Source organism: Mycothermus thermophilus (assembly GCF_041956435.1).
Source record: "Mycothermus thermophilus strain CBS 625.91 unplaced genomic scaffold VTJ04scaffold_2, whole genome shotgun sequence".
In the NCBI taxonomy this organism is placed as follows: domain Eukaryota; kingdom Fungi; phylum Ascomycota; class Sordariomycetes; order Sordariales; family Chaetomiaceae; genus Mycothermus; species Mycothermus thermophilus.
This window is the reverse complement of record NW_027191428.1, coordinates 106086-133411: the sequence shown is the minus strand read 5'-3', so window position 1 is coordinate 133411 and position 27326 is coordinate 106086. Positions and strand designations below refer to the sequence as shown.

The window sequence follows — 27326 nt, the reverse complement described above, 5'->3', positions numbered from 1 at the left end:
CGAGCTCAAGCAGGTCCTGTGAGGTAAAGTACCTGAGGGAGGTACATACGGAGGGCAGGTCCTGAATGGCTCATTCCATCCATTGTCAAGTAACAAACGTCTTCGCGGGTGACAAAACGATGGGATGTGCCTCTGTCCCGCATTCTGTCACCTGTACCTTCTTATCCGCTCGGGCTCAGTGCGTTTTAATCAGGGCGCGCTTCGACGCGACGACGGGCGTTTCGTTGAGTCGAAATCATGACTCAGGTAAGGTAGTTACTCCGTAAGGGCCAAAGGCTATACCAGCCGCCGCCGTAGGTTACCAGCCGGTGTCAGCTGGTTGTATTACGTAAGGCACCAGATTTGGTTGCCGTGGCGCGCTCCTGAGCTGGATTGTGTCTGTTGATGACCAACGCTTGACGGGTTTCAACAGGTCGTTCCATGGTCTGAGTGATTAAAAACTGCTCGATTTTGGGTAGGCATGGTGTTTGGGGGTGTCATTGCTCAATCAAAGTAGAAACAGTGAACTTGCCTGTCTCTGCTTCTTTGACCCCTGAAAAGTAAACATCCAAGTAAACAAACGCAGACCACCGTTCGAGTCTCCTGACTTTGGTTCAGCCTACCCCATGTGCAAATTTTGAGAGTGAGTGAGGCATTGGAGTTCAGATGCTAAGCAAATTTGGAGACGGCAACATTTCATGGATGCAGCAATGGAGATCATGAAGTTGGTTATCACTTGCCAAACGCTGCAATGGCCCAGTGGATGACTCTTCACAAGCAATTGGAAGCCGTCTAGCATTGTATACCTTCAAGCCGTACGCATCATTAAATTATTTGAGAATGCTCTCACATTCTGTGTTCCTTAATCTCGTGATTTACCGCAGCATCAGCAAGTGTTTGGCCTGGCATACTCTCTCAGACAACGGTTGTTGGCAATTCTCAACGCTTCACTCTCATCTCAGCTGCAAATAGCACTTGAACCTCCAGATAAAAAGCCCAGTTCTTGCGATACATACATTGTATGGGTGGAATTATCACCATTGTCTGCCACAGTGTCACTGAACGCTCTTCAGACGACCAGACTTGACACTCGAGAGTCACATTTCTGCACTTCTTCCCCATTGACTCCCAGAAGTCCTAAGATCAAGACTCAGTTCTGGCAGTTTGAGTCACAAAGAGCGTCCGTCTCAACTTTTTCAAGCATTTTTCGCCCGTGTCCCAGGACTTGGTGACTCAATGACTTCCAACCACTTCCAACCCCTTCGAACTTCATCAAAAGAGGAAAGTCGCCTTCGAGAGGTGACTCAACAAGACTCAACGTGACTCAGACCTGAGTCACTGAGTTTTCCGAGAACTCTCGGGAAAAGGTGGAGTCGGTAAATGGGCAAATATATATACTAGCCATCGCCCACCCAGGCTGTCCCAGAGTCCTTTGTCTCTTTCTTCAGCAAGAAAAACTAACAAAACAACAACAACAAAGGGTGGGGACAAAAAAAAAAAAAAAAAAAAAAAACTAAGCAGTCTCTTCCAACACATCCTCCCTCATCACAGCTTGCTCCAACAACAACAGCTCCCAACACCAACACTTCCCACGCCAACACTTCGCGGCAACAACACCACCACAACCCCTCACCACCATCCATCCCCGTCATCACCCATCCCCATCATCATCCATCATCACAATTAACCATCGCCATATCCCACAATAATCTATCATCACTGCTATCGTTGCGATCTATCATTACGATATATAACTACTATCTATTATTGCCAGGTATCAATACTATTTCTCATTGCCATCTATTATTGCATATATTGGCACCGTCTATCACTGCCACTTAGCATTACCATCTGACATTGCCATTTATCATTACCATCTATCATTTCCATTCGTCATCGCCATCTTTCATGGCCATCTGATATTACCAATATACTGCTACCATCTATCTTTACCATATATCAGTACCATGTATCATTGTCATTCACCGTTCTTCACTCTTGTCATGTTGTATTGTTGCTAACATCACATCGCAGGACCACGTATCCCCGGCCACGAGCGATCTTCCACCCTCTCCCCAAGTCATACCATTCATGTTCGAGAAGCCTTCCTCACCCATCTTCCACCATTACCATTCTTCACTCTTCTCATATTGACACTGCTGCTAACATATCACAGGACCGAACACCCCCTGCCATAAGCCATCTTGCACCCTCTTCCCACCCTTTCCTACATCGCCCAAGCCCTGTTATACATCCTCGACCAGCATGCTATAAGGTCTTCTCACCACACCTAGCTACTCTCTTCCATCGTCCTCACTATTCTTCACTCTTATTATATTGCATTGCTGCTAACATCACATCACAGGACCGAACAACCTGCCACAAGCTATCTACCTACCCTTCCGACATCGTTCAAGCACATTCATAGGTTCAGCAACGAAGACGGCAACATACCTGACATCAAGTTCAGCCAGAGGACCTGCAAATCGACAAGCCGTGGAAATTGCTGGAGATGCTTGACGGTGACCTGGAAAGCCCCCGAGATGCCATGGAGGATGCTGACTTTGTCACAGACTGCGAATCATGGCTGATGCATCAACCAGGACTCTCTGCCGCATCCAAGAACCTGGAAGCGAACATAACTAGGGGCGAGGTGCGGGTGGCGGGCGGGAAACACCTTTCTCTTTCCACCATTTTGCCATCGTTGGCATCGTTTCCGTTCTTCCGTTCTTCTTTCTCTCGCTCATCTTTCATTCTTCTTTGTCCTTATCAGGACTCAAATACCCCCTAAGTCAAGAATCCTCAACCTCCAGCCCCCTGGAAACTCCGGCATCGCCGGCGAGAGAACTGGACCATTCCCACCCCGGGTTCTCGCGAGGAAATGGGGTTGGGAAGTCCCATCTCACCGATCCAGGGCGAGCGTGTCGTCATCGTGTTCTGTCTCCCCCTTTTTACCCACCGCAGGGTCGACTGCGTGAGGTCCGTACCGTCTGGGTTGGGTACTTTGGGGAAGGCAGATCTCCGGGTTCTGCTACCGGACACAGCTTAGAGTGGTGCGCCTGCCCATACCACGTGAGGAGTTACATGAGCATGCAGAACCACTCTCTGCCACGATGACTTCACACCCTGGAGGTTGAGCGCAGTCAACTCTGGCTTGGGAGGAGGGGAGGGGGGGGGAGGGGCGCCGGCGGCGGGGTTGGGGGGTCAACCATAAGGTTGGCCTAAGATCAAGTTGGCGGTCTTGCCTTGAGAGGTCGACCGCGTGAGGTCGTACTGACTGGCAGGGCCGCCACTGTAATAATTATTACTCGTGGAGGCGGTGGCAGCCATAGTCCTTTCACCGTTGGAAAGGGCTATCGGTCGGACTCAGTCAGTCTCCTGCGTGAGGGAGCATCGGCGAGTCCAGGTCCTGCCTCCACATAAAAAAGCGAAAAGGAAAAACAACAAAAGTGCTCAGGGGAGATGGGAATGGAAACAACATGAAGACTTGGGAAAGAAAACGGGGAAGCGATGTCAGGATACCGGACTGGACAGGACTAAGGTGGGGCAGGAGGACGGGATGGAAGACTGGATGACCGGGTGGAGGAATGGATGGAGGGTTGGAAGACTGGAAGGATGGAGGCAGGGTACTAACATCAGGGTCGATTAAACCGAACGCACCATCTCTCCTCTTCACCTGGAGGGATGGGCCGCGTAGCGCCAATCCCGAGACCAACGAAACCAACGAACGAGACGAACGAGTCGACCAAGAACGAGAACGGGTCGAACGAGTCGGACGAGTCGAGCAAGACGAACGAGCCGAACGAACGAGACAAATGAGCCGAGCAAGAACGGGAACAGGGCGAACGGGTCGAATGAGGCGAGAGAGACGAACGAGTCGGGCGAGTCGGGCGAGATGGACCAGGCGGGAGAAGCGAACGAGATGAACGATCCGTCACACCGACCGAAGCTCCCGAACGCGCCCTTTGCCTCACCGGAGATGATGGGCCGCGTAGCGCCAGACCCGAAACGAAGCAGAACCACGCCGTACTCCGACTTCGAACTGGATACCGAACAAGCAGACTTCCCGCCGATAAACGATGCTTCGTCGACGCCTTATCTTCCCCAACAAAGACAGTATCCTCCATGAGGGGATGGTGGCGGGCCCAGGCGAGTATTGTCCCCTCCGTGAAGTTAGATACTGACTACCTGGCTGTGACTCATGGATGCTCTCGGTGACATTCGTGATGTCATCTCCATTTGCATCTTCCGAGAAGTTCGACAGCCGGGACCCGGCCCTGCTCACAGAGGTCTCATCCATTTGGACCCCTTCCTTCCCTTCCTTGCCGTGTTGGTCATTCTCACCATCCTTAACTTCCAGGTTCTTTAGGCGCCTTCCTCCGCTTCCTCATCCGTGGGGCTTCCCTCGCCTTTCCACCAACCTCAAGGACCATCTCCATCATAACCGATCTTGCCAAGCTGGCCTACTTGAACTATACCAATACTCCTGACTCATATTCCCATCCCTGACTCAACAGAGATAACGACATTCGGATACAAACCAAGGTCCATGATAAGACCTTAATTATCGATCGTACCCGGGGCATAACCACAACGATGATGCAAAAGAATAAGAGGGTTAATCGAGGTTTAATAACAGAGGTTATGAACTGAGAGGGATGGATGGAGAAGTAGTTAACGGTTTGAGAATAGAGGCATTAACTGGAGATAGGAAAGCCTAGCATTCTAGTCGAACACGCAAGGAATCACGACACAAAGCTGCGTCGTACTATCGACATCCTCCTAGACCAGCGTGACGACCTGCTCGACAGGGCTGAGCAGCCGGAGGAAATCCACACCAAGCTCGAAGTACAGCCGCAACTCTCTATAACGACGAAAGCATCAAGGTCGCGGTAAAGTGCCGGGAGGACTACTCTGCCCTCCAGAATAATGGGAAGAATGAGGATCTCTGTAATACCGCTATTATAGAGATCCTAAAGGAGGACAGCGAGACGTCCATATCAACTAATCCGAGTTCAAGGTGGATGACGCCAAGGATTCCGACTCTGGGATGATCCGGTCCCGCCTGTATTTCTTGCGTTGTTCCTGAGGGCGGCGTGATAACCAATTGTAGGCTCATAGAGCTTGAATGATAATACATGATGGAAAAGGGGCAAATGTGGAATGTAAAGAACAGGGGAATGGAGGGAAAGGGGGGATGGAGGGAGAAGTAGAACTTGGGCTAACTAACAGAGAACAGAGACATTTTGTAGTATAAACAACCTTCCCTTAAGTAAGCTGTTGTCTATGTGAAATGTAATGTGATCGTCGAGTACCTGATGTTCCCAACTTTGTGCCTTGGGTATTTTGATCTCCAATGTGCTATTATGGAGTGGGTTCTTTCCACAGGTAAGCATCACAGTAGTGTAGGCAAGTAGGTAGGTAGAATCTGAGATTAAATTGAAGACTCATATTTAGAAGTGTCATATTTCCCTGGCTCAGAATTGTATGTGATATGTGATCTGATGTGACCATGTGATTATGAGCAGTTTTGTAAGTGTCCCATGATGCAACTGTGACTTGCGTGTATGTCTGGCAATGTAAAGGTAAGCCGGGTAGGTAAGGTCAAGTAGATCAAGTAGATCAAAAATGGTGAGAATCAAGAAGGCAAAGGCAAGTTAGGTCCAGAGGTCAAGAACCTGAGGTCGAGAAAGATCACGTAGGTCGAGTAAGGGGTGGCTCGGTCAAGGAGCTCTGTCAGGCAACGTAGGCGGCGGAGCTGGGTAGGTAGATATATGAGTGTATTCCCATCCATCGTAACACGACTCTACTGCTGAAATACTCCAGGATCCAAGGTCACGTCTATATACCTCCCTGACCCAAACCAACCCCACCTACAACCTACAACTTCGCCTCCCTCTTCTTCTTCTCATACAACCTCACCTCAAACCCCTGCGTCTCCTTCCCTCCCGCCTTCAACACCCTCCTCAAAATCTTCCCGCTCGGACTCTTGGGGATCTGATCCACAAACACAATCCCGCCCACCAGCCACTTATATTTCGTCGTCCGCTTCTCCACCAACTCCTTCAGCTCCCGTCCCAGCGCCTCCAGCTCGGCGGGGGTCATGTTGTTGCGTCCCTTGCGCGGCACGACGTACGCGCGCGGGTATTCAGTGGCCTCGCTCTTGTCGTAGACGCCGACGACGCCCGCGTCGGCGACGGCGGGGCTGCTGCACAGCACCGCTTCCAGCTCCGCCGGCGCGACTTGGAACGCGCGCACCTTGATCAGTTCCTTCAGCCGGTCCGTGATGCGCAGCCGCCCGTCGGGGCTGAGGGCGCCCACGTCGCCCGTGCGGAACCAACCGTCGGAGGTCAGGGCGTCGTCGGTGACGGACATGTCTGGTTTTTGCTGGTTCGCGTTCGACGAGAAAAGCCCGGTGGGAAGGTACGCCGACAACAGCGCCGCGCCACGCACCAGCACCTCACCTTCAGCCTCGAACGGCGCGGCGGTGGTGGACTCTCCCTGCTTGCGCGCATACGTCTTCCCGTCGGCGATCATGATCTCGACGCCCCAGTGTGGCCGGCCCGTGTCGCCCGCGTGCGCGTGCATCTCTTTCTCACCGACGCCGCGCTGCAGCGCGGTGCTGCCCGTTTCGCTGAGCCCGTAGCCGAGGCGGATGCGGAACCCGCAGCGCTTGTACACCTCGACCACCACCTCGTGCCCGAGCGGAGCGCCGCCGGTAACCCCCGCAACCACGGACCGGAAGCCGCCGCTGGACGCGTACGGCTCGACGACGGCCGCCTTGGCCAGCATCACGGCCACGGGCGGCGCCATGTGCAGGTACGTGACGCGGCGGTCGCGGACGGCGCGCAGGACGGTTTCGAGGTGGAAGCCCGTCATGGTGTAGACGGTGGCGCCGGCGGCGACGGCGAGCAGGAACACGTTGCACAGACCGAAGACGTGGTAGAAGGGGACGTAGCCCAGCCAGGATTGGTGCTGGGGCCGCGCGGCGTAGAAGTCGGCGTCGTGCCAGAGGGCGGCGATGGACGAGTTGAGCGCGTGGTGCGAGAGGAGAACGCCCTTGGACCGGCCCGAGGTGCCGGACGACCAGAGGATAACGGCGGTGCGGGCGGCGGCGGTGGAGGGTGGGAAGACAGGGGCAGCATCGCTCACGAGAGGCCCGGGGCCCGGGGCGAGGAGGGTCCTCCAGTCCGACGGCGCCGGGGTGGACTGGGGCGGCTGGGGGTACGTGTCGGCGGCGACGTCGACGGTGAGGATGGGAATCGCCGAGTAGGCGGCCGGGTCGGCTTGTTTGGCGACGGCGTCCTTCATGGCGGGGACGCAGGTGGCGGCGGTGATGATGAGGCGCGGCCGCGCGTTCTGCAGGACCCAAGCGATCTCGTCGCTCGTCAGGGCGGGCGAGACCAGGGTCGCCGTCATGCCGGCGGCAAAGGTGCCGAGGAGGATGGGCGCAAAGGGAAGACAATTGGGAAGCTGGATCAGGACTATGGGGGCGATCTCGGGACCTGCCGGGCATGACGGGGTTGGCGGCAGTTTGATGACATCTTTGGGATCGAGGCCGCGACGGAGCAGCGCGGCGGCCACAGCGCGGGCATCTTGTTGGAGTTGAGAGTAGGTGAGTGCGCGGTCTGAGATGTGTTAGCGATGTCGAGCAGTCAGGCAAATCGAAAGGAAAAATGAATGAAACAAAACCTACCACTCTTGTTGTCCACAAAAATCTTTCTGCTCCCCTCAATCTGCGGCACGATATGGGCAGGTGGAACAAAGTCACTGGCCGTCTTGAAGGGTTGGCTGAAGGAGAAGGAGAAGACGTTGTCGACGGGCATCTTTCCCTGGGGAGCCCCCGCATACGCCACGCCGCCCGCCATTGTGAGGTGCGACTCTCTCCAAATCTTCAACTGGCTCAGGTCCTGTTTTTTGACTCGGGTCTTCCCGCAACTCCACGCTTGGCGCTTATGTTGTCAATTACCCCTGACAAAGGGACAACAACAACAGCGAAAAGAGTTGGGCGTGGGTAGTATTGTTATCGATGTCGAAGCGATTCCGAGAAAGTAAGGTATGTAGGTAGGTCGTGAAGTCCCGACACTCAGTATCAAATCGACGCGCTTTCGCTCTTGTCGTTTTCGTTCACCGTCTTAGTGCAATCTTATCGTCGCAAACGCAAATGCACCACCACCGCTGGTCTGGTCGTCAAGTTAAGTCAAGTCAAAGAATCGCAACCATTTCAATAATCCCACCTGCAGCGCAGCGCGGCGGCCCCGGATATTTATTTATTCACCAACAATCCCATCTCTGGGTCCTCTGCAGCTTGCATGGAAATCTCACCGGCGTCTGGTCGGCTACCACAGCTCTGCATTTCCTGGGCATTTCCCTTCTCGAACCGCCGCTGCAACGCTGGCCCGGGGTTTCGGCAGCCGTTGCCCGAGCGTCCGGCTGGTCGACTCGGGAATTGGGGCTTGGGGAGTTTGGGTTGGGGCTCCTTTTCTTGGTTCACTTGTCCCCGCTTGTTGCAGGGGGGCGGCAGTTGGGAGATTCCCCATCCTCCACAGGGGGGGTGGAGGTTTAGCCTAAACTTCCGCTACTGACCGAGCGGCGGCGAAGACGCAGCATCACCGCCATCATCGCCTTCGTCGCCGTGGGAAAGAGGGTAGTAGTAGTACTCCGCAGTTCTGGAGAAAGTCGATATGCATGGAGTTGAAGATAATTCAACCATCTGATGACAATGCGCATCTTGCCCAGCATGGCAGTCCAGTCATCATCTTTGACATGGATGCTTGTAACCCGACTCAAACGCCTCTATTAATCCTATTATTCCCAGCCTCTATCGCCTTGCCCGTCTATTGTATCCTTCGATCCGTTTATCTGTATCCATGATGACTTCAGGTCATGACCCTTAGACAACCAAGTTCTAACATCATACCCAGCAGCCCCAGCAGCGCCCTGCCAGGGCCGAAGAATCCCCGTCATTCCAACAGTTCTAACCCCATCTGCCAGTCTGTCGATTGGTGATGGGAAGAACAAAAAGACGGAAGAAGATAGGTAAGGAAAACCGTAACTCGCTCGCTCGCATCCCCCCAAAATACACCCCAACCAACACCCAACTACTCCGCCTCATCATCCGTATCCGGCGGCCGCGGCGTCCCCTTGGGGCTATTCAACCACTCGATATGCCTCAGCCTCCTGCGGACTTCTCTCTCCTTCAACTCCCTCTTGGTCATTTTCTTCTTCTTCTTCGCCCTAAACGCCATGCTCTCGCCCGTGATGGTCGGCGCCGAATTGTCCTCCACCCCGCTGTTGACCGCGCTGCTGACGGCGCTGGACCCCGGCGCCGGCGTGCTGAGGCCGCTTCCGGCGTCCTCGAATCTGTCGAGCGCCAGCGACGCGGACGCGCGGTGGGTGACGCGGCCGTCGCGGACGTGCCACTGCTCGGTGGCCAAGGCGCCGACAAACTCGTCGTTGTGCGAGATCATGACGACGCCGCCCTTGAAGTCGCGGATGGCTACAGCCAAACCGCCCAGCGAGTCGCGGTCCAGGAAGTTGGTCGGCTCGTCGAGCACGAGTAGGTGCGGGTTGTTCCACATGGCGCCGGCGATCACCACTTTGACTTTTTGACCGCCCGACAGAGAGCCGATCTCGTTGTGGTTGGCGATTTCCGGGTCCAGACCGAGATCCTCGAAGTGCTTGGCAATGACCGACGGCTGCAGTTCGCGGTATCCAAGGCCCTCGCGCGACGCTTCGTGGTCGTCAAACTCCTGGACGAGCTTGTGGAAGCCGAGCTCGAGAAGCGTCTCGCGAGATACCTGCGTGTTGTGCTTTGGCAGCAGCCCGCGCCATTTCCTAGATGGAATTGTTAACACGGCGTCCCAAGCAAAGGAAAGGGGAGTCAATTCACTTACACTTCGTATTGGAAGGTCTTCTTGTACTTCTGCCGACCAACCAACGCTTCAATCTGCCGCGGGCCCTTGCCATCGCCGAGATCGACAGGCTTCTCCATCTGCTGCCGTTCCTGCTCGGTGAGGATGCGCGTCTGCTTCAGGTGCACCTCGCGGTCATCGCCATGGGCATAGCGCCACTGGAGGTACTGGTTGGGCGTCTTCTCGAGGTGCATTTCAACGTGCTCGAGGGCGTGCTGCTTGATGTAGCCAATGCGCAGGTTGGGATGCTTCTCCACCTTGCCCGACGTCGGAATCAGTTCGCCCGTCAGCAGCTTGATCAGCGTCGACTTGCCGGCGCCGTTGGGGCCGATGATGGCCACGCGCGACGACAGGCTGAGCTGGCACGAGACATCCACCAGCGAGGGCTTGGGAGCGTTGGGGTAGGTATACGACACGTTTGTCATGCGGATGATGGCGCGTGTCATTGACTTAACGCCCGTGAGGATGCCGGGAGGCGGGAACTTAAACTGGACGTTGGACGCCGACAGAGTGTAGTAGCTCTTGGCCTCGGGCCGGGCCTTGACGAAGGCTGCCAGGTTGCCCTTGTAGTGGGACAACTTCTTGTTGGGCTCGTAGTGATAGATGTCGGTTGTAACGTTGTCGAGGAAGCCCGAGTCGTGCGACACGATCAAACTGGTGATATCGGGGTGGGTCTTAAGGTAGTTCTCGAGCCATTTGATGTTGTCCACATCGAGATGGTTCGTCGGTTCGTCAAGCAGAAGGACGTCGGCGCGTTGGAGCATAGCCCGGGCCAAGGCCAGCTTCATCTTCCAGCCGCCCGAGAGCGAGCCGACCTTTTGCGCTTGACGGCCATCGGGACCTGACGTGAAGCCGAACTCTTCCAAGACAGCCGAAATGCGTTCGGTACTGGTACCCTCCTTGGCGATGATGGGGTCCTTGGACACATACTCGAGGACGCTGATGTCGGCATCTTCGCCCTGGTTGTGTTCGACATAGCAGGTGCGCAGCACGTCCTGCGGCGGGAAGCCTTCCAGCTTCCCCGCGGCGATGCTCTTCATCAGCGTGGACTTGCCGGCGCCGTTCCTGCCGCAGAGGCCGTACCGGTGGCCTTTGAGCAAGCGCAGGTTGGTGTGGGAGAGCAGCAGCATTCCGCCGTAAGCGAGCGAGAAGTCGACGTTGACGATCTCGACCTCTCCATCGTCGTCTTTCTCGGGCTCGCCATACTTGCGCTTGTCCTCCTCGACGTAGTGGTCGTGGACGGCGGAGGCGACAGCATCGGCAGCCGTGGTCAGAGATTTGAGGTATGGCGCTATCCTGGCGGGGATACGGTCCAGCTGACGGTAGTTGACATCATCAACCACCATCTCGGATATGTATGAACGGGCGAGGTTGTAGGTAGCCCGATCGCTAGGGATGCCGCCGTTGCGCTCGACCTGGGCATCCAGCACCTTGGCCACATCTTCAGGCGTAGTCCTCTCGACCACGGTTTTCTTGTCGAGCGCCATAGCCTTGTCCATGACAGAGAGAGCGCGGTTGGCAAGCTCGCGCACCTCGGGCAGCGAGGCCCGCTGGACGACACCCTTGATACCAGGCTGGAGCTTCGGCAAGAAGGTGCGGGCCTCGATTGGGTCGTGAACGAGCTTGGTCAGGTTTTCGGTGATGACGACGGTTTGGCGCAGGACCTCCTGAGGGGTGGTGGGGTTGTTGAGGCTGCGCTCAAGGAAAGGTGTGAGCAAGGCAAGGACTGGCGAGGTAACGACAGCGACGAAGGTTGTCTGCGACAAGGCATGGATGGCCTTCTGCAGAGCACCGGCCGAGGGCTTGTGCATCGTCTCGATCAGGAGCGGGATTCGCGGGGTCACGTCGTCGTTGGCGATAAGCGCGGTGAGCGACGTCATGGTCTTGACGGCCTGCTTCTCGACTTCGGACTTCATGTCCAGCATGGCGTTCTCGACGACGGGGATCAGACTGGCCAGCCTCGCGCCCATAGCGTCGCGCAGAAAGTCCTGTTCCTGGGCCTCCTCCTTGGTGCCACCAATTGTCGGCTTGGCCTTGTCGGCCATCTTCTGAAGTAGCTTGAGAGCACCGACCACGCCCTGCCATTTCCCTCCGGCCTTCTTGATGTAGTCGGTAAGAGCAGGCAGCAGGCCAGCCAACATGGCCTCTGGGCTCAGGTTCGCGAAGAGGGCGTCGATGCCGTACTGGGCCGCGTCGCGCACCACGGCGCCCTTGTCGGCGAGGGCATCGAGGGCGCAAGCAAGCATGCCGCCATCTTGGAGCAGGAAGGCGACTTCGCTCAGGGGCTGGCGCGGGGGGAAGCGTTCGAACAGAGCGCCGAGGAGATTCTGGGCGCTCTCGCGACGAAGGCCGCTCTTCTTGTCGGCAGCGGCCTTCTTGACCTCGGCGAGGATGCCGTACGTGTGCAGGCCGTTGACGGCGACGGAGGAGTCGAGGAGGAGATCGCACAGGGCGTAGCATGCATCAATGGAGGCAGACGACGTCTTGGCGGTGAATGCGGTGTCGATCAGAGCGGCCACTTCGGCCTGGGAAGGCGGCGGGGCCCCGGAGGGCTGGTTACCATCCGCCGTCATGGTGGGCGGTGACTCGGGTGCTTTGTTTAGGATTCGAAGGGCCGGCCGTGACAATTACCAAGTGAGAAGCGAAGCATCCGGAGGAATAGAGTTACCTATACGAGGACTCCGTGGTAGGAGAATGGAAACAGAGAAGCCCGGGAGGCTGAGTCCTGGGCTTGGAGGTTTGGGACTCGGACGGGAAACCCAAAATTTGCCCCACCAAAGCCGTTGTAAATTTTAGGTGGAGTCGGTTCTTATCATCCTTATCAAGCGCAACAAGACCGCCACAGCAGGTTCAGAGGAGTTGCAGAGTTCGTAAGTTACCGGCGACATCCGTGTAACACTGAACCACACCAGACTTCAACCCAGCGCCTCGGACACAAATAGGACATAAATATCGGAACACTTCCAGTCCAGGTCAGGTACCTGATGTTTTCCTTGTATGTGTCTGTCTCTGCTCATACCTTACTGCTGCCCATAGTGCCAAACCCCCATTATTCCTTGAACGAATGCCGCCTCCCGCGGTGCAACGGAAATGCCGTAACGAAGATGGCCGCAACGTTACCTCGAAATCCAGGCTCCAAGCAGTTTCCGGCGCAGACCCCGCGATTTCTGACAACGACCATGACGCCGGCAAGCCGAGAACTAAATACCTGACCTGGAGGTTGGGTGATAGTTTCAACCAATCGGCGTATGACTCAAATGTCAGGCACTACCTACTTCCTGTCGACCCTCCTTGTTCTGCGCCGAGGAATCACCGCCACCAACACCCGTCGCTTGATCCTCGAAACTCGAAACATGTCGGATTCGCGCTCGCGTCGGGGTTTCGCGGCCCGAAGACGCGGGAGGGAGTGCGTCACAGCACAATCTCCTCATAGGGCTGAGACAACAGCGATGCCCCATCCAAAGACTGCACACCCACCGACTACTCACCCCGTAATCCGTACAACAACAAACGAAAACAAGTCTTCTCACTTTGTCACCGAGCCCAGCGATTTTAAATGGAGAGAGAAATTGGACAGCCCCGCCTTTGTGGCTCAAGTAGGGGGCTCAAGTTTTGGGTGGGCGGCGGCCGGCAAACACGTCCTCAACATTGGCCCATCGTCCAATTACCGATCCTATCTCTTGGGAAGCGAAAACCTCACAATTTGAGGTTGTTTATATGCAGCTATTGTATGCTACTGAGCCTCACCGAGCTTCTGCAACAACACGTCATTTCTGACCGACGGTCCCGGGTCCCAAGTCCGTGTCCCTGGGCCTGGTCACGTCTCATGCGGCCACCATCAACATCGATCGGCCCGGGCTAAGGTACTTACCTGCCCTATACGTAGTACCTACGTATGTATTTCGCCGAAGTACAGTCGATGAAACCCGCCAGATGCAGGTGGGATGAGTGGCGTTCGTGGCTTGTCGCGAGGGGTGTGCCGGAAGATGCCGACGTCTGAATGTCTTGGCCCTCCGTCCACGTGCTGACCAACAACCAACAACATAAGGCAGGCAGACAACCAACGTAACCTTAGGACCGTGTGTACATTCGTGGCTTGTAGTATGCAGATTCCCAGGTTTGTAGAGAGTGTATTGGTCGTAGACAGTGTCATTCATGTATGAAGTTTGAGTCATCTATAGGATTGAGGGACTGGTATTGGGTCGTTTCTCGCTCTGAACCTCATGACTAGGAGTTTGGCAGATTATGACTTTCATATGTTTGGCTTACATGCGTGACTGCGCCTCGTCGTCGGTGATATGAGATTGTGCGAACTTGGTTTGATTTTCACTACGCCGGTTCTGGCCATCGTACTGGTGCTAGGGTTGTCGCGAGAGACGACACGATCGTAGAGATTGTCTCGGTAGGTTTCTACGCCTGTAGTTGAGGAAATCTACACAAACACGCTATCACTGAAGGAACACGGCCTGTTCAATATGTCCAGAGGGACATGTATGACAGGTTCCCACGCTGCAGTCCGAGTTCTAGTCGGCTGGAATGGATCACGTCCACCAAGGTCCCTTCACGAGCAATATGTTGTAAATCCATGTAGCTCACGTTAATGCACCAAGGCATAACCATCATCAATTCGGTTCTAACCAAAACCCCATGTCCCCCAGCATTTCATTCTAACCCATAACCCTTGACGCGAGTCGATTCCCTCTATCCCCTCCTTCCCATCCCTCGTACATAGCAATCTAGATATTCCCTCCTCTACAAACAACCCCCCTCACCCAGACAAAACGCAATCTATACAAACAGCTCTCCCAAAAGTGATGACGAGAGACTGTCGGCAGGCGGAGTAGGCGGCGCGTTCGGCGGCGGTTGCGGGTTCGGACCGGGCCGCGGACCGTAGGGAGGCGTCGGCGGCCGGGCGAGCTTCCAGGGTCTGAACGGCGGCGGCGATGACGACGGATGTTGTTCCAAAGCTTCTTCTGTGGGAGGAGCACAGAGACAGGGGTAGCCGCATTCAGGACACGGAACCGGGACGTTGTCCTGGCTGTGACCCGAGGACCAGGGGAGACCGCCGAGGGCCTCCCCTGAGAGTTGATGGTGGTGGTGGTTCAGCACGAACATGGTGAAGCTGAGTGTTTGGGGCATGTGTGTTGTGGTTGTGTTGTGGTTGTGTTGTTGAACGTGAGGTTTGAGTTGAAGCTGAGGACGAAGAAAGTTGTGAGTGTGTAGTAGAGTGGTAGTATGGTAGTGTGTTGATGCTAGCTGTTTAGAAGTGTTGTGACGGATGAGGTGTAGAAAAGAGGATGGAAAACAACTTGGCCGATCTGTAAGTTCTAGGGAACGTCTCCACGTTTATATCCCTTTTCCCCCAGTCCATCCCGACGGTTATCCCCGAGCTAGATCCCCATGAAAGAGCATACTACATACAACACCATCCAACAACCATACCTACACACCACGCCATCTAGGCAAACATCCTCAGGCCGCCATGCTGAGCCATCCGAGTGGTGCACTAACACCCACAGCCAAACCCCTTTCCCAACGCGGCGGCGATGGTCTTCTGCGGGTACGGTGTAACATGCCAACCGACTTCCGGTGACCACGATCCATCCCACGAATCTGGGATCGAGAATGTCACCCAAGAGATACATACCAAGAAACCCATGGCAACCTATGTAGATTGAATGGTATGGAATACCTGGTAGTTAGCAGCGGCGCCACCCATCGTCATCTCAAGCCCACAGCCACTGTGCACTGAGTGTTTCTGTACCAGTATACCAGATCCAACCAGTCCGGTCCAGTCCAGTCCAGTCCAGTCCGGCACACCCATTCCCCCCTCTCCCCACACCCCCGGCGACCCCGTTGACTCAAACCTGACCCAGCTGCTCGGCGGGTTATTCGGTCACATACTTCAAGCCCGCCAACCCACCAACCAAACCGGCGGTTCTTAAATCGTCTATCAAAAACTAGCCTCATCATCATCTCCTTCTAGTCTTGCACATGTGGGCATAAACCATTCACAGGCCGGTGCCTTCGCAACTCCTCGTCATTGGCACGAACTCAGCAGCATCATGGGGGCCGCCGCATACATACTGTCATATTCCCATATGCGGGTTCGATTCACACGACCTGACAGAACATGGCAGTGCTGCGGTGCTGTGTTGGGTTCGCTACCTAGGGCCGGAGCCGCCCGGCGGGGGAGATGTTGGTTCATCTCTAGGTACTCTGTATATATGTCATCCTAGGTAGGTAGAGAGGTGGAGGGTGGAGTGTGTACCTGGTGTCTGTGAAGTAGCTGGACAAGATCGAGGCGGAGTGGAAGAGGCTTGAGGCTTGAGGCAACATCCCGTTCGGAACCACGAATCGACAATGCCAGGTACCTTACTCGGATGCTGAAACACCCCAGCACAGTTGGGAATTATTGACGACATCACCAACCTTCGTGTTCTGCACTGTTCTTCCTGCGCGGACCTTGCTCAAGGTTGGCTTCTCACCTCCCTGGGTACCCAGCCATGGCGTTGTGTTAAAGTCTGAGACAAACGGACAGACATTGGCCCGGTGTCACGGCGGGGAGGGCCGCAGCCGAGCCCTCGTCAACACGGATGTATGAATGGATGGATGGATGAAAGAAGGAAGGAGGGTATGGCGGGATGCGCTTTTCACACCCCACCCCCTGATGTGCGGAAGAGCGAGTGAGAAGATGACGTCGTAGGGCTGCAGCAGCCACTTTACCTCGGTAGGTACCACACAGCATGCATATGGCGGAGAGCTCTCCGGTCGGCAGTGGGACGGCTTACACTACCTTAGGTACCTAGTCTGGCACTGCCATGTTCAGGGGAATGGGAGAGCGAGAACCCGTTTAGGACTCGACGAGTATCAGGCATCAGGCAGCTTGTAGACAAAGGCTTACAACAGACAATCGTGGGGGTTACCCGTCAGGTCCTAGAGTTGAGGGCATAAGCTTCCCATGTGTCTGTCTGCCAACAGCTTGAGTCGGGTATTTGAGTTTGTAAGCGGATACATCTAGTTGTCCAGCCACTGGTCGAGGACTCACAAACAAATTTCCAGGTCTTGTCTGCCTCTTGGAGGTACTTGGCTGGGAACGCGGGGTGTAAAGGCGGGGGGGGGAGGGCACGAGGGGTGAAACTGGAATGGCATCAACGAAACCAACGACATACCTACCAGGTACCTACATCCGCGTCCGCATCTCCGGGTTGGCAGTTTTCCCAATCCAAGTTGTTGTGAATCATCAATCTTCATGGCTCGGTGTTTTGTGATGCGTTGCCAAACAGAGTAGGCAAATCCCGTCTTGTCTTCTAAGTCCATTCCCCGCTCGGTGTTAATTTTTTTTTCTTTTCTGCAGGAGGTCAGCACAGCCGGTCAAGGGACGGGGCAGGTCCAGGCTTCCCTTTTGATGCGACTACTGGAAGTCCACACCGTGGACAAGAAGATTGGGGCAGGTGTATGACTGGATGATAGACTATGAAGAAGCATACTGCGACTGCAAGATGTTGGACTGAACTGGGCTGGACTGGGCTCTCTGGCCATTGACTGAAACTGGGCTGGCAAGATTGAGTGGTCCGGCAATCGCATCAGTTTGTGCAACCATACATCCTCCGGACACCCTTCACTGATGCCTTTACGCTCACTGATGTACCGAGGAGGGGGGAGGGGGGAGGGGCCAGCAATGGGAAGAAGCAGAGTGCAAGAAGCACAAAGTCCCGACAGAAGAGGAGAGAACAAACTCTCGGAGAGATTCGTTAGCCGGGGACCCAGGTACCGACCAAAATACCTGAGTGGCATGGCAGGTACCGAATATGCACGAAGATGCATGATTCAACCGGCATTCCACCAAATATGCCTAACCGGCGTCGACTTGCTGCATGCAAGACACAGTACCCAGTTGATCGGCGAGGGGGGAAATGTTGTCTGGTAGCAGAAAAGCTAAACCACATTTGGCGGTGAACGGTTTGGGGTTGCACTGCAGTCTGTCTGGATGCGGCATCTCCGGGTGCCCTCTTTGCTGTATTAATCATCATGGACGTGGCTTGGTGTCCCTGGGCTTGTGATGTCTGTACGTACATACATCGATGCGTAAGGTAGGTAGCACACCACGGTCTTCAAGCCCTGCGCGAAGGATATGTCAACCAGAAACTACGGTGTATCAGGAGGAGGGACAACAGGCTGACAACACTCTTCAATTCTTGATTGCCCGCTGGAAACCTTTTCTTTCCGGCCGATGCTAGCCATCAAGCGGGCGGTGCTAAGGCATACCAGCTGTAGGCCTCACGTTAGACTAGGCTGTTGCTTCGACCCCAAGTTTCGCTCCAACAACATAGGAGACTCGACATGTTGTGCAAACCAACGTATTTTCCCCCTACTTCGTATTCCACCTGACGGGGCCTTCAACGTAATGAAAACCATACCTATCCACCTGCGCCTCACTGCACTCGTCTTCCGTCGGGTATTCCATGTCCCTCCTCAGGCACCCGCCACCACGGTCCGATTCTCCAGTACGTCCCACACTCTGCGAGCAGAGTAGCTTCGCGTCTGCTGCGGAAAGAATATTCCACACGTGACCCCCGGCACTTGCAATGACAGGTTTCGTGGTTTGTGTAACGAGGCATGGGCCCGTAGGGCTGACAAGGGGGGGTGCGCGTCGGGTGTGCCGGCTGGTTGGGGGCCAAAAAAAGGGGGGGACGCGAAACAAAGCCATTGAGCAAGGCGCTGCGCCTCCCGGAGCCGACAACAATAGTAAGCCTGGATTTCGTTCCCGCTACTCCAGGATTCGAAGAGATGCAACGTTGCCGGAAAGTGGGAATAAAAGTCGGGTTGGAAGTCACCGGACATCCGAGGCTTTGTCGAAGGTCCACGAAATCGAAGGATCGAGGGTTGACGCAACATTTTGCTGTCGATGGTATTAAGCCTGTACCAGGAATGCCTCTCGGAGAATCGTAAGTAACACCTGAACGGCAAGTCCTCCGCCGCCTGGTATACATCAGCAAAACAATGCTGGCGGCTGCCGAATCGCCGACCAGCGTAAACCGTACATTGAGTGATGTTGGGCCCGTGCTCCATGTTTCCTGTCCACCCCTAACGCCAATGCACTATGATCCCACAACGCCGTCCCATTCCCAATCCATTTGATGCTGATCCTATCTGCGATCACGGCTGCGACTGCGGCTGCGGCTGCGAGACCGGCTGCGCCGTCCGTAGCTGTCGTAACTATCGCGGCTGGGACTGCGGCGCCTGCCGTATCCGCGACCACCCCTAGTGTCGCGGCGAGGCGAACGCGACGGCGACCGAGAGTACGACGCAGACCGGGAGCGGGAACGGTACCGGCGGGAGGCGCTCGGGGCAGGCGATCGTGAGCGAGAGCGGGAGCGGGAGATGGACCGGGGCCGGTAGACATCAGACCGCCCACCGAAACGACTTCCGCGACCGCCGCCACCTCCGCCGCCTGAGAGAGCCGATCGAACATTGGCTGGGGGCCCTCTAGGGCCACGGCGGGCTAAGGGCGGCGCAGGTGAGACTTTGCGGCGAGGTAGGACAATCGAAACGTGAATAATGTTTCCATCGAGCTGCGCCTCGTGCATGTGGGTGATCGCAGCTTGGGCGTCGGCCTCGTTGTAGTAGAGAATGTAGGCGGTTCCGCGATTGAGGCCATCTGGTGAAGCAGCGCGTCAGGTCAAGTTCCGCTGGTGCAAGTAGAGGTGAACAGGGTCGAGACTTACTGACGCGGGAGATGGGAAGGTCGAGATCTTCAATCTCACCATAATGCCCGAAAATCTCCCACAAGTGATCCTCGTTGATGTTCTTGGTCAGGCGCTCGACAACAATCTGCAAGACTCGGTTAGCAGGCAAGTCTTCCAGGGACTTGTGCATGATGTTCGATCAGCTTGCCTTGGTAGACCTCGGGGGGCTTGCGCTACGAGTCCTGCTCCTGGAGCGACTGTAGCTGCGGCCGCGTGAGTAGCTGCGCGAGCGGGTGCGAGAACGACTCCGAGTGCGACTCCGGCTGCGGCTCGGTGTGCGGCTGATGCTGCGACCACGGCTCCGGCTGCGCGTCCTGCTGCGGCTCCGGCTCCAGCTCCGGTTTCTACCATTCCTAGCGGGAGAGCGATCGTAGCCGTCGCGGCTGCGGGAACGGCGACGATCCATGGATGGCGAGCGGGAGCGCCGCGACCGAGGAGTTGACGAACGGGAGAGGGAACGCGACCGATCGTCGTCGCGCATTGGCGAATCCATGGCAGATGGCCGAGGCAATGACAATGTAGGTCGAATTGGGTCGTGGTTTTCGAGGGGCCGTGTCTAAACTGACGGGTTGATGGCAAGTGAGGTTGAATTGGAGGAAGCCGAAAGCCGCAGTTTTGCGATGAAGAAAGCTGAGCTCTGGAAGCTTTGACGCGGTTCCAAAGCTCGCAGGAAAACTTCTGGGTGGGGCCATCAATTGGGTTTAAGTGGGCCCCGGGCCTCGAACCTGCGAACTGCCCCACAAAAGAAGACCCACTGTTCCGGGCTTGGCGCTCGGACCCGAACGGCGCGGACGGTCCGGATCTTGGAGGTCCACCCGGAATTGGATGCTCCACAGACTTCAGATGACATCGGACGATTCTTGGAAGCTTTTCTTGGGTCTGCAGTTGCCAGATAAAACTTTGCATGCTTTGGAATATCGTTGCTCCTGAGATCAAACCAAATGCTCAGCCAAAATGAAAGGGAACCTAAGAATGTCTTTGAATGCCGTTTTTGTCCCGAAACCCGGAGAATCCTCAGTGTCGTCACCTTCAGTGCACTTCGAGACGAAGCCACAAATTTGAACACTGAAGACCATCCGTATGAATCTAAGACATTGTCCCTTTCGTCAATGCCATTCGTCGGTGCAATCCATCCAATGTTCCCCCTGCGCAACCCTGATTTCCCCGTCCCAAGCCTGACGGGGGCGGGACAAACAGGGCTTGAGGTTGCTTCAAGTACTTCCAGTCCTCGAGATGGAATCATTGTCAGAAAGTCTGGACAGCACAAGAGTATCGGGATTGTCCTACCTTGGTCCTTCTGGCTTTCCATACAAGCCCCAGGACAACAGCCTGGTCCGTGAGATTCGGTTGACCATGACTTGGTCAAGAAACAATGCATACATCAGCCAAGTAATCCTCGCCCTCATCAGAGTTGGCAGTGAGGCGTCGAAGGAACGACGAAATTGTTGGTCCGCCCTTATCATGCGCGGATGTAGAACGAGGACACGGGCTTGGAGCTGCGTCGGGACGAGGCGGTTTAGGTTGAAGAGGTTCTGTAGCTCCAGAGGTTGACATGGTTGGAGAGTAGAAGTAAGTATGACTCTTCAGAATAAGTCAGGTTCCATCCGCCCATGGTGCTACTTGGAAAGATTGATGATGAGAAGCGATACAGCGTGGAGGTCCATATCAAGTTGACGACCCAGGCATCAAGCACCCTGCCTGGGGAGGTCAGTCCTTTGTCTGTGTGACACGGGAACGTCGTGGCAAAGAGGCTAAAGTGGTACAAAGTACCTTAACAATAGAAAGACAGTGAATGACAATGCTTACTTCATGCCTTGAGCTTCATTTTCCATTTGACGGAAACGCAATTGCATAGACTCTTGTGGATGGCTGTAATGTTTGGGTTTTTCTGACGCCAACTCCGACGTCAACCCCTGAATGCAAGTAAATAAACTGGCAGCGGTAATGTGCTCCCGAAATCGCATCCAATGCGTGTGTCATGTCACAACACCCGATGGTCAAGGATTTAAATCCATGAAGACAACTGAGCTGAGGTCCAACAAGTCCCTGATCAATATTTGGAGCCATTGCAACCTGAAGGACGTCCTTTGGAAGAAATGTGTCACTGCCAGGTCATTTCCTGAGGGCAATTAAAGTCTCGAGCAACAAGAGCTGATGAGGAAGAGACATCAATCAATGCTCCCCATTGCAATGGTAGTCAAGTTGTGTATGAAATCATAATATTCTCCGCTGCCACCCTCATCATGTCATCGTTCGAATACCTCTAGACGTCCAAGGATGCCTCAGGCGGAATGGCCTGAACACACAAAAGTCAGGTAAGGGCACAGTCCTGTTTGGGGCTTTCATGGAGACCAGTGTGGGCAGGTACGCCCCTTCCAGTTACACGGTCATTTACTGGTGTTTCGGCTCGACACAACTCCTCCCACTTCTCCTCTCACACTCACTGCTGCATTTCACTCTTCTCACTCACCTCACCGACCTTGAGATTTCTTCAATTAACTTCACAACACCTCTCTTACTTTCGGGTTGCATAGCAACTAGACCATTCACCCAAAATTTTTCTCACCACCATCCTGTCTTCGGCGATCATCTTGCACTTAGTTTTCTCTCGATAACACTCCTTCTCTCAACTAAGTCTCCTCAATTCAGCTGAACCATTGGCAGTCTCATAATCGTCTTCGGCAACTGCCAGTACAGCTCACCATGAGGTTTCTCCTCGCCCTCTGGGCGGTCCTGGCCGTCGTCCAGGCGGCCTACTGGATGGAAGACCTCAAGCGTCAGGGCGTCGCACCCTACAGCATTGTCCCTGAGTACAAGGTTTTCCGCAATGTGAAGGATTGGGGAGCCAAAGGAGATGGAGGTAAGCCTACCAGCACTCTCCTGCTTGGAACCTGGCTGACCACTTTTCTAGTGACCGATGACACGATCGCCATCAACGCTGCCATCAGTGACGGAGGCCGCTGTGGCGGTAAGACCTGTGCCGGCTCGACCACTACTCCGGCAATTATATACTTTCCTCCTGGGACGTACATCGTCTCCAACCCCATCGTCGGCTACTACTATACCCAGATGATCGGCGATCCCACCGACATGCCTGTCATCAAGGCTTCTTCTTCCTTCCCGACCGGCCTTTTGGCCATGATTGAGACAAATCCTTACCAGAGCAATGGCAGTAAGTGGAGTTTTATCACTACTTAATTCCATTACCTCACTGACAGTGTCTCCTCCTTCGCAGAGCTCAACTTCCAGTCCACAAACAACTTCTTCCGCCAAATCCGCAATCTTGTCTTCGACATCACCGATGTCCCGGGCTCGGCAGCTAGCCTTCACTGGCCTTCGTCCCAGGCTACTGTTGTCCAAAACTGTGTCTTCAAGATGGCGACCGGAGTCGATCTAGAACACACAGGCATCTTCATGGAAGAGGGCAGTGGAGGTCTCATGGCCGACCTTGTTTTCTACGGCGGCAAATATGGCGCCCAGTTCGGCAACCAACAGTTCACGATGCGGAACTTGAGCTTTTACGGCTCGGATACTGCCATCCAGCAAATCTGGAACTGGGGCTGGACCTATAAATCGCTCAACATTGTCGACTGCCGCGTGGGTATCGACATGTCGTCGACAGATATCGGCTCCGTTACCCTCCTTGACAGCACGTTCAGCAACGTCGAAAAGGCTATAGTCACGAGCCGCGCTCCCGGGAACGCCACTGGACTTGGGTCGTTGGTGATCGAGAATGTGGAGTACAAGAACGTCCCGACAGTCTTGGAGAGTGCTGATGGGCAACCCATCCTTTTGGGAGATGGAAATGGCGTCGTTTACGACACCGGTTACGCGATGGCAAGTGTCCGCCACACCTTTTCCAACACAAGTTGCTAACCATCTCGAGACAGGGCAACACCTATGCCCCCAGGGGACCTTCGCTGGTCGAAGGCCGTTCGTTCGACTTCTCTCAGCCTGCCCACCTGAAGCATGGGGATCGTTATTACGAACGCTCAAAGCCGACCTACGAGGACGTGCCCGCCTCAGCATTTGTTTCTGCTCGAGATGCTCATGCTGCCGGAGACGGGGAAACTGATGATACCAAGGCTCTTAATGAGCTCTTCCGGGCTGCGGCTGGCAGTCTGGCCATCGTCTTCCTGGATGCCGGACACTACAAGGTCACCGACACCGTCTTTATTCCCCCCAACATTCGGATTGTTGGCGAGAGCCTTGCCACAGTGATCCTGGGGGTTGGCGAGAAGTTTTCAGATCCCAGCAACCCACGGCCCGTTGTCAAAATTGGCGAACCTGGTGACGTCGGCTTCGTCGAGATCAGCGACGTGATTGTGTCCACCCAAGGCCCGACCGCTGGCGCCATCGGCATCCAGTACAACCTCGAGACCCAAGTTTCTGACGACCTTTGCAGCGGAGGCCAAACCCCCTCCGGCCTCTGGGACGTCCACGTCCGCATCGGCGGCTTCACGGGATCCTCCCTCCAAGTCAACGAATGCCTCAAGACACCCGAGCAATTCAACTACATCAACCCCAACTGCGTGGCTGCGTACATGGGCATGCACATCACGCCCACCGCGCGCAACCTGTACATGGAGAACAACTGGATCTGGGTGGCCGACCACGACATTGACGACTGGAACGCGACGCAGATCAGCGTCTTTGCCGGCCGAGGTTTGCTCGTCGAGGGCAGCCGCCGCATTTGGCTGGTCGCCAGCTCCGTCGAGCACTTTGCGCTGTACCAGTACCAGCTCGTCAACGCCGAGGACATCTGGATGGGCCAGATCCAGACCGAAACGCCCTACTACCAGCCCAACCCCCTCGCGCCGTACCCGTTTACCGAGCGCAATGAGGCGCTCCACGACCCGGACTTTGACGCCGCGTGCGTGAACGACCCGACCTTTCCCGGCGGCGCGCCCTGCGCCATGGCGTGGGGCCTGCGCGTGGTGGATTCCAAAAACGTGGTGGTCTTTGGCGCGGGGTTGTACAGCTTCTTTAATAACTACTCGACCGCCTGCAGCACGGTAGAGTCCGGGGAGAATTGCCAGGCCAGAATCTTTTCGGTCGAGCAGAGCTCCTCATTTTCATTATCATCATCGGCATTGTTGTCGTCCAGAGATGACAGCGGCGATGATGATACGGCCGTAGAGGTGTACAACCTCAACACGATCGGGTCGGTGAGCATGGTGACGTTGGGAGGCGAGGACATGGCGACGTGGGACCAGAACAGGGCCACGTTTGCGAGCACGCTGGCGGCGTTTAGGTCGGTGCCAGGTGATAATGATAATAATGATGATGATGAGGTGGAAGCGGAGAGGGTTTGAGGATGCAGTGAGCGCTGTAGGAGTGTTTCCCTGTCGGCTTGATTGGGCAGAGAAAAAGCCTGACTCCAGGTCCGAATGAGCTGGGAGGAGAGAATCGTCTTAGCTTGCAATTGAGGTTGTTGGGATCTTCCAACGGACTACTCAGACGCAGGTTGGTGGGTTAGTAGTGATGATATGACGAGAATTGAGGTTCACTTGAGGTCAAATGGAGCGCTTGGTGTGATGAAGAAGTGCTACCCAGCCGTGTTGCGTGTCTCACCTGTTCAAGGCGTTTGTGAGGCTCAAGATGATGACCCTTGAGATGCGTAGCGGCTATTACTTCAAACGGTCGTTCACCTGGTTATTGTCCTTCCCAAAGATCAAGATCGGCATGACTATGCGTAGTTCAAGAGGCAGTGATCAACGCTCTGCTTCCCCAGGTTGGCAACAAGACATCTTGGACTCAGGTAAGGCAAAGATCTTCAGGTGAGGAAGTCATAACCAATAGGTCGATCCCTTTTTCAACACGGCGGAAAGGGTCACATTTCAAGAGTGACTCGATTGCAGCCCCTGCAGGTGACGATGTTCTTCCACATTCATGCGAGGGATGTACATCTCCGGACGACTCAAGGGAAGATAGCCGGCAGGAAACAAGACAAATCATATCATCACACGGAACCCAAGTCGAAAACACCGAAAGTAGGGACACGGCATGGAGCAGGAAAAAGGCGTGAATAAAAAAAATATTTAAATAGCTGCCTGAGTAAATACCAAACAAAAAAAGATCGCAAAACTCAAGAACAGCTTGAACAGAGCTGCCACAACTCCAACCGCCGAAGTCGAATGGAGCTGGGCAGGAAGAAGCAGACAAAAAGGGGTATCGACCGAGGTGAAAGGGAAGATATAAGCAAAGCATGGTAGGGAGAATAGATCAAAAGGTAAGATAGGAAAAGGTCAAGTGAAGGGATGTTGGCAAAAGCCAACAAAGGGAGTTGTCAGTGGAAGTGAGGAAAGGGTGAAGGGAACACAACAATCCAACAAACGTGCATCCATCCATGCAGCAACAGCAACAGCAACAGCAACAGCAACAGCACCGTCCCCAAGAGTGTAAAACATCTCATCTTCATATCCCTCATTGCAGAAGCAGCTTGCCTGCTTTTTGTGGTGTTTCTCATCCAAATAAACCAAACAAACAAATAAACAACCCCAAAACCTGCGCCGTGAAATGGCAGTTCGATCCTGACGCTGCCCCTCCTGCCCTAATATCCCAACCTTCAAGAATTCCGTTGTTGCAAGAGCCAAGATCGCCTCCATATCATCATGCGTTCATCCCCCAATAAAACAAAAAAAGAGATAAGTAGAATGTAAGAAGGAACAAAAAGAGTCCAGCCGGTTAGCATCTGGCGCCTCATCTCGGGAATCTCGTCTGCACCCTCGGAGGAATCGAAGTGGTTGTTGAACTGGCTGGCCAAGTGGCCATGGCCGACTCCATAAAAAAGTCAACATGTCGAAGTGAAATGTGATGAAAAGGGGTATCAAATGCTGACGGGATGCCGCAAGCGGTTCGAGGGCCAGACGAGATCGTGAAGAAAACGTAGTTGAGGCCGAATGAGGGTGCCGATATGCATCGCCGGGAGAACAGAACGAAAAATTAAAAACGGCGGAAGGCAGCCAACTCGGGCTGGAGGACGAGAGGTTGGTGAGGGATGACGGCGCAGGGAATCGAGAGTTGTCGTCGGTCGAGGGACACTCTTCGTCAAGTCGCCAAGGCGGAAGAGACCAGTTCCAACATTGGATCACCACTCCTCCTTGTCCAGTACCATCGTCAAGTTTGAAGGTGCCAACCGGTTGAAAGAACTTTTCGAAACGATTCGCCTGAAAAAAGAAATAAATGGCGTTGATGCTGGCATCGCAGAAGTTGGATCGGGATGTTTCCCGACGAAAAATCCCTGACGGATACCGGCGCAGACGTGACGGGTTTCGGCGTCCATCTTACCCGCCCACCTCTCACCGGCGACAGGTAGAAAGTCGTTTAAAGAAGCGCCGCAGCAACGACGCCGGCAACAGCGACGGCCGCCGCATGGGCAACCGGGCCGAGAGTCGGGGCGGCGTTCTCGGAAGAAGTCGAGGACGCCTCCGCAGTCTCCTCCGCAGAAGCGTCAGCGGTGCTGCTCGCCGCAGGGGTGGTGACGGTGGTGGCGACCGAGGTCTGGCTCACGCGCGACAGCGTGATGGTCTCGGTAAGAGTCATGGTGCGGGTCCTGGTGGTGGTGGTCATATCCTCCTCGGCGAGGACGGCCGCGAGGGGAAGAAGCAGAGCAGCGATGAGCGACGGAAGACGCATCTTGTTTGTTTGGTAGTAGTGGTGTGAAAAATGGGCAGAAATCGAC

General features: G+C 55.0%; 10 protein-coding genes across 10 annotated transcripts; 3 read left to right on the top strand and 7 right to left on the bottom strand.

Annotated features, from left to right (window-relative positions):
* Positions 1 to 3663: 3663 nt before the first annotated feature.
* On the top strand, positions 3664 to 4108 carry VTJ04DRAFT_2173 (uncharacterized protein; the record flags this gene model as incomplete). The annotated part of the gene is made up of 2 exons (XM_069359933.1): positions 3664 to 3758; positions 3820 to 4108. 2 exons carry the CDS (start codon positions 3664 to 3666, stop codon positions 4106 to 4108), a joined length of 384 nt encoding a protein of 127 aa, XP_069220694.1.
* Positions 4109 to 5859: 1751 nt separating this feature from the next.
* VTJ04DRAFT_2172 (uncharacterized protein) lies at positions 5860 to 7847 on the bottom strand (the record flags this gene model as incomplete). The annotated part of the gene is made up of 2 exons (XM_069359932.1): positions 5860 to 7607; positions 7676 to 7847. The coding sequence occupies 2 exons, from the start codon at positions 7845 to 7847 to the stop codon at positions 5860 to 5862; spliced, it is 1920 nt and encodes a 639-aa protein (XP_069220693.1).
* Positions 7848 to 8667: 820 nt separating this feature from the next.
* On the top strand, positions 8668 to 9022 carry VTJ04DRAFT_2171 (uncharacterized protein; the record flags this gene model as incomplete). Its single annotated transcript, XM_069359931.1, has 2 exons — positions 8668 to 8755; positions 8904 to 9022. The coding sequence occupies 2 exons, from the start codon at positions 8668 to 8670 to the stop codon at positions 9020 to 9022; spliced, it is 207 nt and encodes a 68-aa protein (XP_069220692.1).
* Positions 9023 to 9080: 58 nt separating this feature from the next.
* Positions 9081 to 12466, bottom strand: VTJ04DRAFT_2170 (uncharacterized protein; the record flags this gene model as incomplete). The annotated part of the gene is made up of 2 exons (XM_069359930.1): positions 9081 to 9816; positions 9876 to 12466. 2 exons carry the CDS (start codon positions 12464 to 12466, stop codon positions 9081 to 9083), a joined length of 3327 nt encoding a protein of 1108 aa, XP_069220691.1.
* Positions 12467 to 14681: 2215 nt separating this feature from the next.
* VTJ04DRAFT_2169 (uncharacterized protein) lies at positions 14682 to 15032 on the bottom strand (the record flags this gene model as incomplete). The annotated part of the gene is made up of 1 exon (XM_069359928.1): positions 14682 to 15032. One exon carries the CDS (start codon positions 15030 to 15032, stop codon positions 14682 to 14684), a length of 351 nt encoding a protein of 116 aa, XP_069220690.1.
* Positions 15033 to 18264: 3232 nt separating this feature from the next.
* On the bottom strand, positions 18265 to 18965 carry VTJ04DRAFT_2168 (uncharacterized protein; the record flags this gene model as incomplete). The annotated part of the gene is made up of 2 exons (XM_069359927.1): positions 18265 to 18526; positions 18589 to 18965. The coding sequence occupies 2 exons, from the start codon at positions 18963 to 18965 to the stop codon at positions 18265 to 18267; spliced, it is 639 nt and encodes a 212-aa protein (XP_069220689.1).
* A 77-nt stretch (positions 18966 to 19042) lies between these two features.
* Positions 19043 to 20135, bottom strand: VTJ04DRAFT_2167 (uncharacterized protein; the record flags this gene model as incomplete). The annotated part of the gene is made up of 3 exons (XM_069359926.1): positions 19043 to 19554; positions 19622 to 19727; positions 19791 to 20135. The coding sequence occupies 3 exons, from the start codon at positions 20133 to 20135 to the stop codon at positions 19043 to 19045; spliced, it is 963 nt and encodes a 320-aa protein (XP_069220688.1).
* A 2210-nt stretch (positions 20136 to 22345) lies between these two features.
* Positions 22346 to 24957, top strand: VTJ04DRAFT_2166 (uncharacterized protein; the record flags this gene model as incomplete). The annotated part of the gene is made up of 4 exons (XM_069359925.1): positions 22346 to 22502; positions 22554 to 22814; positions 22878 to 23485; positions 23533 to 24957. The coding sequence occupies 4 exons, from the start codon at positions 22346 to 22348 to the stop codon at positions 24955 to 24957; spliced, it is 2451 nt and encodes an 816-aa protein (XP_069220687.1).
* A 933-nt stretch (positions 24958 to 25890) lies between these two features.
* VTJ04DRAFT_2165 (uncharacterized protein) lies at positions 25891 to 26927 on the bottom strand (the record flags this gene model as incomplete). The annotated part of the gene is made up of 4 exons (XM_069359924.1): positions 25891 to 26244; positions 26313 to 26422; positions 26484 to 26811; positions 26877 to 26927. The coding sequence occupies 4 exons, from the start codon at positions 26925 to 26927 to the stop codon at positions 25891 to 25893; spliced, it is 843 nt and encodes a 280-aa protein (XP_069220686.1).
* A 41-nt stretch (positions 26928 to 26968) lies between these two features.
* Positions 26969 to 27280, bottom strand: VTJ04DRAFT_2164 (uncharacterized protein; the record flags this gene model as incomplete). Its single annotated transcript, XM_069359923.1, has 1 exon — positions 26969 to 27280. One exon carries the CDS (start codon positions 27278 to 27280, stop codon positions 26969 to 26971), a length of 312 nt encoding a protein of 103 aa, XP_069220685.1.
* Between the last annotated feature and the right edge of the window lie 46 nt (positions 27281 to 27326).